This window comes from Myotis myotis, unplaced genomic scaffold (assembly GCF_014108235.1).
Source record: "Myotis myotis isolate mMyoMyo1 unplaced genomic scaffold, mMyoMyo1.p scaffold_m19_p_19, whole genome shotgun sequence".
In the NCBI taxonomy this organism is placed as follows: Eukaryota; Metazoa; Chordata; class Mammalia; order Chiroptera; family Vespertilionidae; genus Myotis; species Myotis myotis.
The window spans coordinates 9,746,632-9,764,423 of record NW_023416323.1 but is presented as its reverse complement, the minus strand read 5'-3'; the positions used below and the strand labels follow the sequence as shown (position 1 = coordinate 9,764,423).

General features: G+C 41.4%; 1 protein-coding gene across 6 annotated transcripts in view; it reads left to right on the top strand.

Moving 5' to 3' along the window:
• Positions 1–16,580, top strand: part of ZNF260 (zinc finger protein 260) — an 89,742-nt gene extending 73,162 nt beyond the window's left edge. For 3 of the 6 annotated variants that reach the window (XM_036345248.1, XM_036345247.1, XM_036345245.1), the window contains 2 exons: positions 13,624–13,674; positions 13,975–16,580. In XM_036345248.1, coding sequence (XP_036201141.1) covers positions 14,312–15,550 — 1,239 coding nt within the window. In that variant the 5' untranslated portion in view covers positions 13,624–13,674; positions 13,975–14,311 and the 3' untranslated portion in view covers positions 15,551–16,580. The remainder of the gene's footprint in view (positions 1–13,623; positions 13,675–13,974) is intronic. The other 3 variants (XM_036345250.1, XM_036345249.1, XM_036345246.1) reach the window with 1 other exon arrangement.
• The last annotated feature ends 1,212 nt before the right edge of the window (positions 16,581–17,792 follow it).

Sequence of the window (17,792 nt, the reverse complement as noted above, 5' to 3'; positions counted from 1 at the left end):
GACTGGTCAACTGTCTGCCCCCTGGTGGTCAGTGCACATCATAGTGAGCGGTTGAGCAGCCTTAGCATATCATTAGCATATTATGCTTTGATTGGTTGTTCAGTTGTTCTGCCGTTCGGTCTATTTGCATATTACCCTTTTATTATATAGGACTAGGAGCCTGGTGCACGAAATTCGTGCACTGGAGGGAGGTGGTCCCTCAGCCCAGCCTGCCCTCTCTCACATACTGGGAGCCCTCAGGGGATGTCCTACTGATGACTTAGGCCCGCTCCCTGTTCCCCTTGGGGAGTGGGCCTAAGCCGCAGTCTGGCCTTCCTTTGTGGGAGGCGACTAGGCTGAGCAGGGGAAGGAGCCAGCCCCATCAGCCCTCTGCTGCAGCCACTGCCAATCACCACAGCCACCAAGATGTTTTCATCAACATGGACTCCAGTTTCTTCACCATGAAAAATGACAACTTTCTTTAGGCATTTTCAAGATGTGTCTTTCATAGGATATGACATTTATTTTTTTTTTTTATCCTCACCTGAGTATATATTTCCATTGATTTTTAGAGAATGTGGAAGAGAAAGGGAAAGACAGAGAGAAACATCGAAGTGAGAGGAACACTTAGATTGGTTGCCTCCTGCATGAGCCCTGACCTGGGCCCCGGCCAGTGAGGAGCCGGCAGCCTAGATACATGCCCTTGGTCAGAATTGAACCCAGACCCTGCAGTGGGCAGGCCAAGGCATTATCCACTGAGCCAAACCGGCTAGGGCAGGATATGACATTTCTTAGCCCCTCCAGCAGCAGACCTTTGTTTTTTTCTCCAGGAGTCAGGTAGAAAACCCTACATCACCTTCTTGGATTCTTATTATCCAAGTTACTAAGAATATTACCAGTGGCATATAGGGAGCTTAGCCAATGAGCGGTCAGCAAAGGTGTTGCCTCTGTAGTTCACACCCATCCCCAGCTTGGCCCCTGCCCAGGCCTAAGGCCTCTGGCCGGGGTCTTAGGCCTGGGCAGGGGACCCCCAGGCTGCTCCGATGGAAGGCTCAGCCCCTGCCCAGGCCTCTGGCCTCTCCCTGGGGCATTAAGCCTGGGCAGGGGACCCCCAGCCCTGTGAAATCGCAGACTTTGCCCCTGCCCAGGCCTCAGGCTTCTGGCTGGGGTGTTAGGCCTGGGCAGGGGATCCCCAGCCGGCTCCAATCACCGGCTCTGCCCCTGCCCAGTCCTCAAGCCTCTGGCCGAGCCTTAGGCCTGGCAGGGGCCCCCTCAGCTCTGATTGCAGGCTCAGGCCCTGCCCAGGAACCCCCTGGCTCAGGCCCTTCCTAGACTGCTCAGGGCCCAAATGGGGCCTACCTCGTAGTGAACTGGGTGCCCTATGATGTTTCCCGGACCCAGGCCACTGGTGCCTAGTATGCAAATTAACCACCATCTTAGTTGGGTTAATTTGCATATTTGCTCCTGATTGGCTGGGGGCGCAGATGGGGTGACTGGTGGACGTGGCTGGTAGGTGTAGCGGAGGTACGGTCAATTTGCATGTTTCTCTTTTATTAGATTAGATATGCAAAATATTTTTTGGTGTGCTGCAGAATTTTTGTAATTAGTTTATGTGTGCCATGAGATGAAAAAGTTTGAAAATCACTGGACTACAGTATAGTGTAAGCATAACTTTTACATGCACTGTGAAACAATTTGTGTGCCTAGCTTTATTTTGATATTTACTTGATTGCAGTGGTCTGGAACTGAACCTGCAATATGTTTGAAGTATGTCTATAGTTAAGTTTACAATGGTTGTATCCCTATGAACATGTACAGACTTTTTTCTTGTCGTTATTTCCTAAACAATTCAGTGTAGCAACTATTTACATAGCATTTACACTGTATTAGGTATTATAATAATCTAGAGACAATTTAAAGTGTATTGGAGGATATGCATATGTTATATGCAAATACTATGCCATTTTATTTAAGGAACTTGAGCTTTATTTTTTTAAATTAATAACTCTTTATTGTTCACATTATTACAGATGTTCCTCTTTTTTCCCCTCATAGCTCCCCTCCACCTGGTTCCCACCCCACCCCATGCCCTTACCCCCCACCACTGTCCTCATCCATAGGTGTAAGATTTTTGTCCAATCTCTTCCTGCACCCCTCACACTCCCTTTCCCCCAAGAATTGTCAGTTCACTCCCTTTCTATGCCCCTGCTTCTATTATATTCACCGGTTTATTATGACTTAATTTTTAGGTTCACTTGTTGATAGGTATGTGTTTGTTGTCACTTTATTGTTCATAGATTTTATCTTTACCTTTTTTTTCTTCTTCCTCTTCTTAAAGAATATCCTTCAGCATTTCATATAATCCTGGTTTGGTGGTGATGAACTCCTTTAGCTTTTCCTTATCTGTGAAGCTCTTTATCTGACCTTCAATTCTACATGATAGCTTTGCTGGGTAGAGTAATCTTGGTTGTAGGTTCTTGCTATTCATCGCTTGAATATTTAATGCCACTCCCTTCTGGCCTGCATGGTTTCTGTTGAGAAATCAGCTGACAGTTGTATGGGTACTCCCTTGTAGGTAACTAACTGTTTTTCTCTTGCTGCTTTTAAGATTCTCTCTTTGTCTTTTGCTCTTGGCATTTTAATTATGATGTGTCTTGGTGTGGTCCTCTTTGGATTCCTCTTGTTTGGGGTTCTCTTCGCTTCCTCGACTTGTAAGTCTATTTCTTTCATCAGGTAGGGGAAGTTTTCTGTCATGATTTCTTCTAATAGGCTTTCAGTATCTTGCTCTCTCTCTTCTTCTTGCACCCCGATAATTTGGATGTTGGTACGTTTGAAGTTGTCCCAGAGGCTCCTTACACTATCTTCATATTTTTGGATTCTTTTTTCGTTTTGCTTTTCCGGTTGGGTGTTTTTTGCTTCTTCATATTTCAAACCTTTGACTTGATTCTTGGGATCCTCTCATCTGCTGTTGGATCTCTGTATATTATTCTTTATTTCAGTCAGTGTATGTTTAATTTCTGACTGGTCCTTTTCCATTTTTTTGGCATTCTCATTTAGATCCTTGAAGGTCTCATTAAGTTCCTCGGAGGTTCGTAGAAGATTCTTGAGTAGCCTTATAACTGTGGTTCTGAACTCTATGTCCTCCATTAGTTTGCTTTTCTCCATTTCTTTCATTTGTGACATGTTTCTTTGTCTTTGCATTTTTGGCTGACTGCGAGGACCCACTATGTCTATAAGAAGAACTGCTGTGCTGGAGACACCCTTATGGGGCAGGACTTGCTTCAGTGGGGCTTTGGTGCTCACTGAGTCTGCCTTTTGAGTGTGTCCCTTATGGATGTGAGGAGTTGAAATCTGGTATCTGACCCAGGGTACCCTGGCTCCTGGATCTCCAAGTCAACCACTGTGTGAGTCCACCCAGCAGGAGCTACAGCGATATCAGCAGATTTCTCCTCTTTGTTTGGAATTTGGAAGGTTTGGAGCTCTCTAACCCACCTGCAGTTAGATTAGGCTGCAAAAGCCAAGGTGATTCCTTTGCACTGCTGAGCACAGTTTGGGAGGGGATGTAAATTGAGTGGGGTGGGGTCTCAGAGAATCACCAGGGCAGAGCGACTGTCGTCAGCGTGTCCACAACTCCTCGCATCTCCGTGACTCCGCGTCTCTGCAGTCCCGCGCCCCCACAGCAACAATGATCCCTGCAAGCAGCTCTGCGAGAAAGCCCCCCTCACTTTCCAAACCGCTGCAAGACAGTCCAGTCTCTCCCCGGAGGAGCCTGGGACCTCAGAATCTCGCCTTAAATGAGCTCAGTGCGTTCGAGAGCTTGTATCTCCTTCTGATTGAAAAAAACAGCACACCAAGGTGCAGCTGCCTCGTGCACGCCTTCGTACCTCTGTTCTTGGCACGTCTGCACCTCCTACCAGGTGTCAATGTGCTTCTTTCTTTCCTTCTAGTTGTAGAACTTCCACTCGGCCAGCTTTCCCATGGTTCTGGATGATAGCTGTTTTGTCTTATAGTTGTAATTTCAGTGTTGTTGTGGGAGGCAGCATGCACAGGTTTATACCTTATGCCACCATCTTGGTTCTCTCAGGAACTTGAGCTTTGAGCATCCACAAATTTTGGTATCCATGGGGTGGGGGGCAGGAATACCAAGGGATGACCATAGAATCATATAACCCACACAAAAATCAATATATAGAACAGTTCCAGCCACAGTCAGGTGGCTCAGTTGGTTGGAGCATTGTCCTGTACACCAAATAGGTTGCAGGTTCAATTCCCGGTCAGGGCACATACCTAGCTTGCAGGTTCCATCCCTGGTTGGGGCATTTACAGAAGGCAGCTGATCCATGTTTCTCTCACATCAATGTTTTTCTCTTGCTTGTTCACTCTGTGTCTGTCCCTCTCTCTCTCCCCTTCCTCTCTCTCTCTGAAATCAGTAAACATGTCTTCATGTCAGGTGAGGATTAAAGAAAAAAGAAAGAGGTTGGCCAGCATGGCTCAGTGGTTGAGTGTGGACCTATGAAATAGAAGGTTATGGTTCAATTCCCAGTCAGGGCACATACTTGGGTTGCAGGCTTGGTCCACCAATCATGCACGAGGCAGCTGATCAGTGATTCTCTTTCGTCATTGATGTTTCTATCTCTCTCTCCCTCTACTTTCCTCTCTGAAAGCAATAAAAATAAAAAAAAGATACAGAACAGCTCCATCATCAATTTCTTGCACCCTTTTGCAGTTGAGCCACACTCCTCCCCCATCCCTGGTGAGACTAATCAGCTTTATGTCACTATAGCTTTGCCTTTTCTAGCATTTAATATAAATATAGTCTTTTGCATTTAATATATTTGATTTAGTTTATATTTTGATGTTAATTCATGTTTTATATATTAATATTTCATCTCTCCTTATTACTGATTAGTATTACATAGTATGGACATAATTTGTATACTCACCAGTTGATAGACATTTGGATGTTTTTTCATTTTGATTATTAAGAATAATGCTAGTATGAATATTCACATACTAGTCTTTGTGAACATATGTAGTATTTATTTTTCTTGAATAAAGGTCTAGGAGTGGGACTTCTGGGTAGAATACTGAATGTAGATTTAACTATAAAATACTAGAGGCCCGGTGAATAAAACTCGTGCACTGAGGGGTGGGTATCCCTCAGCCCAGCCTGCACCCTCTCCAATCTGGGGCCCCTCGGGGGATGTTCAGCAGTCAGATATACCTCTCACAATCAGGGACTACTGGCTCCCAACCACTTGCCTGCCTGCCTGCCTGATTGCCCCTAACTGCTTCTGCCTGCTAGCCTAATCACTCCTAACCACTCCCCTGCCAGCCTGACTGATGTCTAACTGCTTCCCTGCTGGCCCAATTGCCCCCAACTGCCCTCCCCTGCTGGCCTGGTTGCCCCTAACTGCCTCCCCTGCAGGCCTGATTGCACACAACTGCCCTTCTTTGCTGGCCTGGTTGCCCAACTGCCCTCCCCTGCCAGCCCCATCACCCCTAACTGCCCTCCCCTGCCCACCTGGTCCCCCCCAACTACCCTCCCTCCCCTGCAGGCCTGATCACACACAACTGCTCTCCCCTGCCGGCCATCTTGTGACCACACGGGGGTGGCAATCTTGTGCGAGGGTGTGACATTCAATTTGCATATTCCCTCTTTATTATACAGGACTAGTGGCCTGGTACATGAAATTCGTGCACATTAAAAGGGGATTAATTAGAGGAAATATTTTAATATTGCTATTTGTCCTTTCTCTATAATAGAAGTGTCAGCGGTGAAAGAAAATTAGTAAAATGTATATGAAAATCTTCCTTCTGTCAGAATCTGGGGTTCACCACGGGACCCAGAGTCAAGTCCCCGCCCACCCACGTATGCCTCAAAATTGCGTGAGGCCCAGACCCAGCTGGCCCCACCCCATTGGGCTAGATCCAGACCCAGTCAGTCCCACTCTTGTCAAGCCCCACTGGGTGGGGGGCGCAGCTTCAGGTCCCGTGGCCCGGTGCTGGGGTGAGGAGCACGGCCTGATGTCCCCCAGCCCAGGCCAGGGTGGGGGGCATGCCTTGAGATCCCCCTTCAAGCTCTGCCAGGCGGGAGGCGTGGCCTGAGGTCCCCCATCAAGCCCTGCTGGGCAGGGGACACAGCCTCAGGTCCTCTGTCAAGCCCCACTGGGTGGAGGGCGTGGCCTGAGGTCCCCCAGCCTGGGGCAAGGGGATCAGCTTGAGATCCCCCAGCCCAACACTGGGGTGTGGGGCCACACATGGAGGTCCCCCGTCAAGCCCCGCTGGGTGAGGGGCGCAGCCTCAGATCCCCTGTCAAGCCCCGCCAGGCGGGTGGCACAGCCTCAGGTTCCCCAGCCTGGCGCCGGAGCAGGGGACATGGCCTGAGGTCCCTTGTCAAGCCCTGCTGGGTGGGGGGGCATGGCCTGAGGTCCCCTGGCCTGGTGCTGGGGTGGAGGGCGTGGCCTGAAGTCTCCCATCAAGCCCTGCAGGGTTGGGGGCGTGGCCTGAGGTCCCCCACCCTGGCACCAGGGTGGGGGTTGCAGCCTCAGGTCCCTGCTGATTGCTCCTTAAGGCTCATTAAGGGAACTCGGCCTCTGCTGTGGGTGCAGCCATCTTGTGTTATGGAAACGCCTGCCTCTGCTGTGGGCGCTACCATCTTTGTGGCGGAGTGATGGTGAATTTGCATATTCTCACTTTATTATATAGAATTATCAAATAGTTCTCAAAGTGGCTGTACCATTTTTCTTTATTTTTTTAGTTTTATTGCTTAAAGTATTACAAAGGGTATTACATATGTCTCCTTTTTTCCCCCACCCTTGACAATCCCCTGGCCTCCCCTAACCCCCAGTGTCTTATGTCCATTGGTTATGCTTATATGCATGCACATAAGTCCTTCAGTTGATCTCTTACCCCCCCTTCTGCCCCCCTCCCCTCCCCGGCCTTCCCGCTGCAGTTTGACAGTCTGTTTAAGGCAGCTCTGCCTCTGTATCTACTTTTGTTCATAAGTTTATAATGGTCTTTACTATCAATGATTGAGTGAGATCATGTGGTATTTTTCCTTCATTGACTGGCTTATTTCACTTAGCATAATGCTCTCCAGTTCCATCCATGCCGTTGCAAATGGTAAGAGTTCCTTCTTTTTTACAGCAGCATAGTATTCCATCGTGTAGATCAGTGGTTCCCAAACTTATTTGGCCTACTGCCCCCTTTCCAGAAAAAATATTACTGAGCGCCCCCTGGAAATTAATTTTTTAAAAATTTTAATAGCAATTAAACAGAAAGATATATGTATTAATGTTTCTACCTTTTTCGTAAAACATAGTAAAGAAAGGTGTAAATTAGAAACATTGAAGTTTGAAATTATGAAACTATTTATTGAACTCAGAATAGAAAGGTAATACAAAAAAAGTTAAAACAAATGCACCTGTGCCCATCACCGCCCCCCTGGATCGCTGCAGCGCCCACCAGGGGGCGGTAGCGCCCACTTTGGGAATCACTGGTGTAGATGTACCAAAGTTTTCTAATCCATTCATCTACCATTTTTCTTTTTTTTTTTAATTAAATCTTTATTGTTCAGATTATTACATTTGTTCCTCTTTTTTCCCCCCATAACTCCCATCCACCCAGTTCCCACCCCACTCTCCTCCCTCACTCCCCACCCACTGTCCTCATCCATAGGTGCATGATTTTTGTCCAGTCTCTTCCCGCATCCCCCTCACCCCTTTCCCCCCAAGAATAGTCAGTCCACTCCCTTTCTATGCCCCTGATTCTATTATAATCACCAGTTCATTCTGTTCACCAGATTATTCACTTGATTTTCAGATTCACTTGTTAATAGATGTGTATGTGTTGTTCATAATTTGTATCTTTACCTTTTTCTTCTTCTTCCTCTTCTTTTTTTTTTAAATTTTTTTAAATATTTTTTTATTGATTTTTTACAGAGAGGAAGGGAGAGGGACAGAGAGTCAGAAACATCGATGAGAGAGAAACATCAATCAGCTCCCTCCTGCACATCCCCCACTGGGGATGTGCCCGCAACCAAGGTACATGCCCTTGACCAGAATCGAACCTGGGACCTTTCAGTCCGCAGGCCGACGCTCTATCCACTGAGCCAAACCAGTTAGGGCTTCTTCCTCTTCTTAAAGGATACCTTCCAGCACTTCATTTAATACTGGTTTGGTGGTGATGAACTCCTTTAGCTTTTTCTTATCTGTGAAGCTCTTTATCTGAACATCAATTCTGAATGATAGCTTTGCTGGATAAAATAATCTTGGTAGTAGATTCCTGGCATTCATCACTTTAAATATTTCTCGTCACTCCCTCCTGGCCTGTAGTTTCTGTTGAGAAGTCAGCTGACAGTCGTATGAGTACTCTCTTGTAGGTAACTGGCTGTCTTTCTCTTGCTGCTTTTAAGATTCTCTCTTTGTCTTTTGCTCTTGGCATTTTAATTATGATGTGTCTTGGTGTGGTCCTCTTTGGATTCCTTTTGTTTGGGGTTCTCTGCGCTTCCTGGACTTGTAAGTCTATTTCTTTCACCAGGTAGGGGAAGTTTTCTATCATTATTTCTTCAAATAGGTTTTCAATATGTTGCTCTCTCTCTTCTTCTGTCACCCCTGTAATTCGGATGTTGGTATGCTAGAAGCTGTCCCAGAGATTCCTTACACTATCTTCATATTTTTGGATTCTTTTTTCATTTTGCTTTTCCAGTTGGGTGTTTTTTTGCTTCTTCGTATTTCCAATCGTTGACTTGATTCTTGCGATCCTCTAGTCTGCTGTTGGGAGTCTGTATAATATTCTTTATTTCAGTCAGTGTATGCCTAATTTCTAGTTGGTCCTTTATCACAACCTTGAGGGTCTCATTAGATTTCTTATAGGTCTCATTAAGTTTATCGGCAGTTTCTAGAAAATTCTTGAAAAACCTTAAAAGTGTAGTTTTGAACTCTATATCCAGTCATTTGCTTTCCTCCATTTCTGTCATTTGTGTCCTTTTTCCTTGTCTCCACATTTTTTATGCTTCCCTGTGTTGGTAAAGTGGTTTTCTGTGCTAAGTGTCCTCTAGGGCCCAGTGGTTCAGCCTCCCCAATTACCTGAGGAGGACACTCTTGGTGCACCCCCTTGTGGTCTTTGTGCACAGTCTTGTTGTAGTTAAGCCTTGATTGTTGTAGGTATCACTGGGAGGAATTGACCTCCAGGCCAATTGGCTGTGAGAATCAGCTGTGTCTGCAGTGGGAGAACTTCGGTGCTGGAGACACCCCTCCAGGGCAAGACTTGCTTCAATGGGGCTTTGGTGCTCACTGAGTCTGCCCCCTGAGTGTGTCCTTTATGGTTCCACGGAGCTGCAAACTGGATGGTCCCACTCTGACCTCTGGGTACACTGGCTCCTGGATCTCTAGGGAGGTGCTAATCTAGCCTCTGCCTGAGGCTATCCAGCAAAAGCCTCCCAGTAGGGCTTGGGCAGGGCGGGTCCCACGGGATCAACAGGGCGGGGCTAGCAGTTATGGCTGCCCTCAGCCCTGCCCTCAGAGGCTCCGCTTCTCAGTGTCCCGGTAATCACTGCAGGCCCCTCCGAGAGAAAGCTGCCCTTGAGTTCCGACCGATGCCAGACAGTCCCGCTTCTCCTGTATGAGTCTGGGTCCCCAGAGACTCACCTGGAACTGGAGCTCAGAGCCTGAGACTCCCTCCGGATTGAAAACAACAACCGCGCCCTCAGCCGCCAGCCCGCTCCATGTGCGCCTTTGTACCTTAGTATTTTACTTCCGTACTGCGCCTCCTCTGAGTCTCGGTATGCTTTTCTCTTTCCTTCTAGTTGTAGAATTTCCACTCAGCCAGCCTTTCTGTGGTTCTGGATGATGTCCGTTCCGTCTTTCAGTTGTATTTTTGAAGTGGTTGTTCGAAGCAGCAAACTCTGGTGTTTACCTATGCTGCCATCCTCAAAGTGGCTGTACCATTTTTCATTCCAACCAACAATGTATGAGAGCTACAGTGACTCCACACTAACACACTTGGATTGTCAGTTCTTTTAACTTTAGCCATTTTAAAGGATGTGTAGTGTGTCTCATTGGGGTTTTAAAATCCATTTGTTTCTGATTACTAGTAAAGATAAACTTTTTAAATGTGCTTTCTGGCCATTCATATATCTTTGTGAATGTATATTCTAGTCTTTTGCCAATTTTAAAAACAAATTGTTTGTCTTTTTATTATTGAGTTTCAAGGATTCTATATATCTTGCAGTCTGTGGCATTCCCTTTGGTTTTTTTTTTTTTTTTTTGTGTGTGTGTGTGTGTGTGTGTGTGTGTGTGTGTGTGTGTTTTTAAAAAACATAGTATTATTGATTTCACAGGGGAAGGGAGAAGGAGAGGGAGAGAGAGTTAGAAATATCAATGATGAGAGTGAATCATTGATTGGCTGCCTCCTGCACACCCCCTACTGGGGAATGAGCCTATAACCCAGGCATGTGTCCTAACTGGGAATCAAACCGTGACCTGCTGGTTTATAGGTCCACGCTCAACCACTTAGCCACACCGGCCAGCCTGATTTGTTTTTCAAATGGCATTAGTTTTTAATTTTGATAAAGTATATTTTACCATTTTTCTTTTAATAGTTTTAACACTTATATTGTGTGTTTTTCTTAGTTATAGAAATTATAGCATTGATATGAGTGACAGCAGAGTCTTTTCTTATAATGATTTATAAGAAAATGAGGATACAATTTTGAAAGATATAGATCAGGATAAAGTTGATGTTTTCAAGCTAGAGAACAGAAAACAATTATAAAAGAAAGGATTAGAGAGAGGACATGAAAAGGGCTCTTTATAGGAGAAGAGCTTGGATAACAGGCATAATCAGAGAGGAAAAAAAAGTAAAAACTGAAATTGATAGCAATGACAGCTTCTTTATCCAGAAATGATAGTATCAATAATCAGAACACTACAGTATGATAGAGAAGCAAAAATGGCTGTTTTCTGGCTTATTTTCTCTTTTTGTCTTAAATATATGTGTACTTCGCTTTTTAGCCCAAGTGAAATTCTATTGCAACTAGATATAAAGAGCACTGTCTATAGTTATTTTACAGTTATAGATTGGTTTAAGTTAAAAGGTTTAAGTCAGCCCTGGCTGGGTAGCTCAGTTGGTTGGAGTGTCATCCTTGTGTGGGGTTCATCCCTGGTTGGGGCACATACAAGAATCAGTCAATGAATGCATAAGTGGGTGGAGCAATGAGTTGATGTTTCTCTCTCTCTAAAACCAATAAATAAATTTTTTTAAAAAGGCTCAAATCTTCAAGGCCATATCTATAGGTATAATGAATAGTGGCTTTAAAATTTTTAAAGGTCAAATAAGATTATAGCTATTTTTGCTCCATCCTTCCTCAACCACTTTTCCTAAACTACAGAGTTAATCACACTAATTTAACTGTGTTCACTGGTGTTTATTTCCACATTTTCTATGACTATTTTACCTAATTTTTATTTAATTAATTGTAAATATTACCAACATGTTAATATGAAAGATGTGGTTCATAAAATTTCCTGCACTTATTTTTCTTCACATTTTCTCTGGAGCTCCTTTAGTAGATGTTAAAACTCTTGGGTTCCTCCACAAGTAAGTACACTAATTTTCCAATCATTATTCCCATTCTTTGTTCATTTCTCGCCTCCTTCCTGCTATTCTTCCTTTCCTTTTTTTTTTTTTTTTAATATATTTTATTCATTTTTTACAGAGAGGAAGGGAGAGAGATAGAGAGTCAGAAACATCGATGAGAGAGAAACATCGATCAGCCGCCTCCTGTACATCCCCCACTGGGGATTGCCCACAACCCAGGTACATGCCCTTGACCGGAATCGAACCTGGGACCTTTCAGTCCGCAGGTCGATGCTCTATCCACTGAGCCAAACCGGTTTCGGCTCCTTTTTTTTTTTTTTTTTAACATATATTTTATTGATTTTAGAGAGGAAGGGAAACGGGGAGAGAGATAGGAACATCAATGATGAGACAGAATCATTGATCAGCTGCCTCCTGCATGCCCCACACTGGGGACCAAGCCTGAAACCCTGGCATCTGCTGTGACTGGAAATTATTCAGCAACCTCCTGGTTCATAGGCCAATGCTCAACCACTGAGGCATCCAGGCTATTCTTCCTTTTTTTTTTTTTTATTCTGGGAGATTTTCTGGAATTTTTTTCTGAATCTATTGAATTTTTAAGGTCAGCAGCATGTTATTTCCAAAAGCACTTTTTTATAGAACTCTGTTAATATTTCATTGCTATATAATCCCATTTCTGTGATACTAGTTACAGTATTGTATCATTTGTATGTGTGTGCTCTTCTATTTCTTGCCTTGTTTTTTGTTTTGATCTACTTGTCATGCTAGGGCTTTCATCAAATTTTTGTTATCTTCAGGTCTACATTAAGATGAACATTATGACCAGAAAGATTATTGTAATCTCTGTGCAAGTGTGAGCTTGTGAGACGGTGGGCTTCACTGTACAGCATTAAGTCAGATATCTATGTGTTTCCTTGACGTGACTCTAAGATTTCATTTTTTCACAAAAGAACCTTTCTGTCATATGACACCTGGCAACCATCAGCACCTCTAGAGTTCAGTAGTAGAAAGGGATTGGGACCCTCTTCTGTATATAAACTTTTATTCATCTTCTTCTTTTCTGTATGGTACTCTTATCTACTTTTCCTGTCATTACTAAATTTGGAGACTCTCCTTTATACTTTGTCTGGATAATAAATTCCTATTTCCTTCCAACTAGGAGAGTTGGGCGCTTCAATAGCTCTTTAAAATATATATATATATATATGAAATATATATATATATATGTATATATATATATGTATGTATATATATTTCATTGATTTTTTTACAGAAAGGAAGGGAGAGGGATAGAGAGTTAGAAACATCGATGAGAGAGAAACATCGATCAGCTGCCTCCTGCACACCCCCTACTGGGGATGTGTCCGCAACCAAGGTACCTGCCCTTGACCGGAATCGAACCTGGGACCCTTCAGTCCGAAGGCCGACACTCTATGCACTGAGCCAAACCGGTTAGGGCTCAATAGCTCTTTTTATAATCATTTTACTTAAGCTTCACTTTTCATTCTCACCCATAAAGCCTTTCTGTTGACAGTTGTATTACAAATTACCTTGCTTTTAGGTGTCATCCTCATCTGCTGGCTTTTCACTTAAGCCACTGAGTTCTGTAGTTAATTTACATTCCTTTGTTTTTTTCCTTTCAAAATTTCCTAAAACTTTCATCTCCTGATGTCTCCTCAACCTTTTAGTTTTTATGAGTATGTGCTCCCTTTCACCCCCTTACTATCATTTTAATGGAGTAGAAGGAAGATGTGGAAATAAATGCAGTCATGCACCACTTAATGATGGACATACATTCTGAGAAATGCTTCAGGCTATTTCATCACTGTGCAAACATCATAGAGTATATTTACACAAACCTACATGGTAAGGCCTATTATACACCTAGGTTATATATATATATATATAAACTGTGGGACCACTGTCATATATGCGGTCCATCGTTGACCAAAATGTCATTATACAGTGCATAGCTGTATCTTATTTAACCATACATCCTCTTTAATAATACTTCTATTTCATTTTTTTATCTTTTCACCCTAGGCTCTCTCAATTTTATATTTGTCCTTTCATCCTATCACCTGCCACATAAAGGTATTTCTCTTATTTTACTAATTTATGAAGAGTGCAAGGTTACATTTAAAAGCAGTTTAAACTACATGCATCCATGACTGTCTTTGTATTTGAGCTTTCTTTTATATGTAGGGTAGGTTTGAAATAAAGTTTATTTATAATAACATATTTTTTAATTTTATTAATGTGGAGAAATTCACAAGTGTTACTGATGTTGATGGTGACAATAGCTGCTTTATTGGATGTAAACTACATGCCAGACACTAAATATTTTATAGTTATTAACTCTTCAATGATGATTTTTTTTATACTCCCTTTTAGAAGAGCCCTGGGAAATTTATAAATAAGGACACATCATGAAAGACTTGTGAGTTAAGTCTCATCCTTCTCCATGAAAATACAGCTAAGGAAGAACTCAGAAAACAGGAAACAGAAAAATATTTCCTCTGGTCACAGACATTGATTCTTAAGATATGCCTGTTTTGCCTAACCTCGGGATAATCAATGGGAAAAGATTTCCATCATAAATTCAACTTCCTTAGATATCTGAGAATTGATATTGGAGAGAAACCATATGAATTTAGTGAATGTGGAAAAGCTTTCATCTATGTGACACGTCAAGAAATACTAAAGAAGTCTTATTGGAGAAAATATCTGCATGATAACAATGCTGAAAAGCCTTCAGACTGAATCAGATCTCCTTCAGTATGGTCAAATTCACATCAGAGAGAAACCTTGTGAGTGTAATGAATGTGGAAAAACCTTTAGCCTGGAGCAAAACCTCATAGAGCATAAGAAAATGCACCCAAGAGAGAAATCGCATGAATGTCATGAATGTGGTAAAGTATTCTCTCAAGTCTCATCCCTTACTCTACATTTGAGAAGCCATACAAGAAAGAAAGTATATAAATGCAGTAAATGTGAAAAGGCCTTTAGCCAGAAGGGAAACTTCCTTTCTCATCAGAAACATCATACTGAAGAGAAACCTTATGAAAATGGAGGAGCTTCTGTTCAGATGCTAGGTCTTATTAAGCACCAGAGAAATCATTCTCAAAACAAATCATATGCATGTAAGGAGTGTGGGAAAGCCTTCAATGGCAAGTCATATCTCACTGAGCATGAGAAAATTCATACGGGGGAGAAACCATTTATATGTGATCAATGTGGAAGGGCCTTTAGCCAGAAACAATACCTCATTAAACATCAGAATATTCATAGTGGAAAGAAACCCTTTAAATGTAATGAGTGTGGAAAAGCCTTTAACCAAAAGGAAAACCTCATTATCCATCAAAGAATACATACTGGAGAGAAACCTTATGAATGTAAAGGGTGTGGGAAAGCTTTCATTCAGAAATCAAGCCTCATTAGACACCAGAGAAGTCATACAGGAGAGAAACCCTATGTATGTAAGGAATGTGGGAAAGCCTTCAGTGGTAAATCAAATCTCACTGAGCATGAGAAAATTCATATTGGAGAGAAACCCTATAAATGTAATGAATGTGGAACAATCTTTAGGCAGAAGCAATACCTCATTAAACATCACAATATCCATACAGGAGAGAAACCCTATGAATGTAATAAATGTGGAAAAGCCTTTTCTCGAATTACATCACTTATTGTACACGTGAGAATCCACACAGGCGATAAACCTTATGAATGTAAAGTATGTGGGAAAGCCTTCTGTCAAAGCTCGTCTCTTACTGTGCATATGAGAAGCCATACAGGTGAGAAGCCCTATGGTTGTAATGAATGTGGAAAAGCTTTCTCTCAGTTCTCAACTCTTGCTCTACATATGAGAATCCATACTGGAGAAAAGCCTTATCAGTGTAGTGAATGTGGGAAAGCTTTTAGCCAGAAGTCACACCATATTAGACACCAGAGAATTCATACTCATTAAACTTCTATGAATGCCTTGAACTTAGAAAACCTTCAACAGAATTCATAGTTGTAGTATATCAGAAAATCCATCTTACTAAAGTGACATGAACATGGAAAATCCTTCAATACTCTAACTTAAAATACTGAGATTGTAAATAAAAAGTATAGTGTTAAGAAAACTTATACCTCCAGAGCCAACACAATAAACATTGTTAATGATGTACTTCTTAGGAGCATTCTCATTGAAGTAAAAATCCAGTCATGGACACCAATCAGCGTGGTTCTGGAAGGCCTACCTGATGCATTAAGACAGAAGATTCATAATTAAGAGAAAAAACTGTCATGTTATATGTTTTACTATATGGGTAATCATCAATTATTTGCTGTTTTCCAGTCATTAAAAAATAGATTATGACAGAATATTGTATCCTGAAATATATGCATGTCTTTATGAGGAATTGGTAATTGACAGATGTGTATCACAGGTTGGTAGGGAAATCATGCGTGAGTCAAAAGTGGACTCAGAGTAATTGACTCTTCATATGGAAAAGTATTGAGGTATTTGCTGCCATACATTAAAATATTTACTTATTATGAAATCCAATAATATTGAAGACTAGAATGCAAAATGTGAAACAGTAATATAAGAGCTTTATAGGAGAATGTTTTTAAAACCTTGGAGTAGGAAAGAATTTCTAAAATTTATTTCAGAATACTCACTCTTAAGTATATATACATATACCCAAGAAACATAGTATGTACCCAGGGATTTGTGTACCTCAATATTCATTGGATCATAAATTATATTAGCAAAATATTGGAAACAAATGTCTGTCTCTTGTGAAATGGTTGAATAAAATGATAGTCACACAGTAGAGTATTTTCTAGTAGTTAAGTACAAGTTAAATATATTTAACAAGGAAACATCTGAAAAAGTATATAGAGTGAAGAAAAAAATATCCGTGTAAATTTGAATTAAGTCACTACTAACCAACACCAGTATTAAGCATTGGTTATGGATGGACATTTTTATTTAAAACTGTGAAGAATGGATTGCAAGGATACACATTCAGTTCCCAAAAGTGGTTGCCCCCAGAAAGAAAGGTAGTGGAAGGGAAGTGGGATCAAGCATGGTAGTTAAAGAGTACTTCAGTTTTGTATCTAAACATCTATCCTTAAAAAGAAATAAAAATTTCATGTAACCATAACAAAATGTTAGTTAATTCTGGGTTGTGGCAATATATGTGTTTATTTTATTTTTTTGTGCTATTTCTTTTAAACTTCTGAAAATTAAAAAAGATAGAGATAAGTGTAGGGAACCTGTACATGAAGTACATGTTAAAATAGATTCACATTCCCAATCAGATGCCAATTTTTTATTAAAAATACTTCTGAAATTATATATTTTAAATATGAAAAAATTTTTAATTGTGATGGCAGCTTAACAGAACCAATTATTTAAATTTACTCTCACATGTCACATTACTGTGTTGGTTTCTGCTAAGTTATAGCATGATTTTACAACAGATTAGTTGAATCACATACATGTAAAGATTATATTTAATAATACATGCACAGACCTGGTAGAGGGAAAGAATTCATTTTCACTGAAACATTTATCAGAAAATTTAATACCCCATATAACCAGTATTGGCAATGGAAAATAGACCATTTTAAAATGAGGAAGCCATGTTGCTCTTACATATTTTAATATGCCACTGAGTAAAATATCCACTCTTATGGTTTAGTCTCAATTTTAACCTCACACTAATATTTTTCTCTATTCTGCCAGACATAATCAATTCCCATTTGTTTGTTTCCTTAGGGAAAAGGGTGCTGAAAGATAGATAGACCTAAATAGTACTTTATTTTCAGCAAATCTTTTTATAGGATTTTTGAAAGGGATGCTTGATCCCTTTTCAGAGCAATTTGACAGGTAGAAATCTGTTAATGCTCTTTGTTAATAGTGATAAAAATGAGTAATGTAACATTTAAACCTTAGGTTAATTTCACATATATCAAGTTCTTTTAAACTCAAAATAATAAAATGCTAATATAACTAGAGAACTGCATTTTTTGTTATTAGCATCTTTGAAGGTTAGTCTTGAGGTAAGATTATAAATACCAGTGGTTGATATTCTGAGGTAATCTACCCAAACAATATGCATGTATATATTTACATGAACCTAGGTTCTCTTCTATTTCAATCTTCACTAAACATTCTCTCATATTCCTTAAGTGTTCTGCCCTTATGCTTGTGC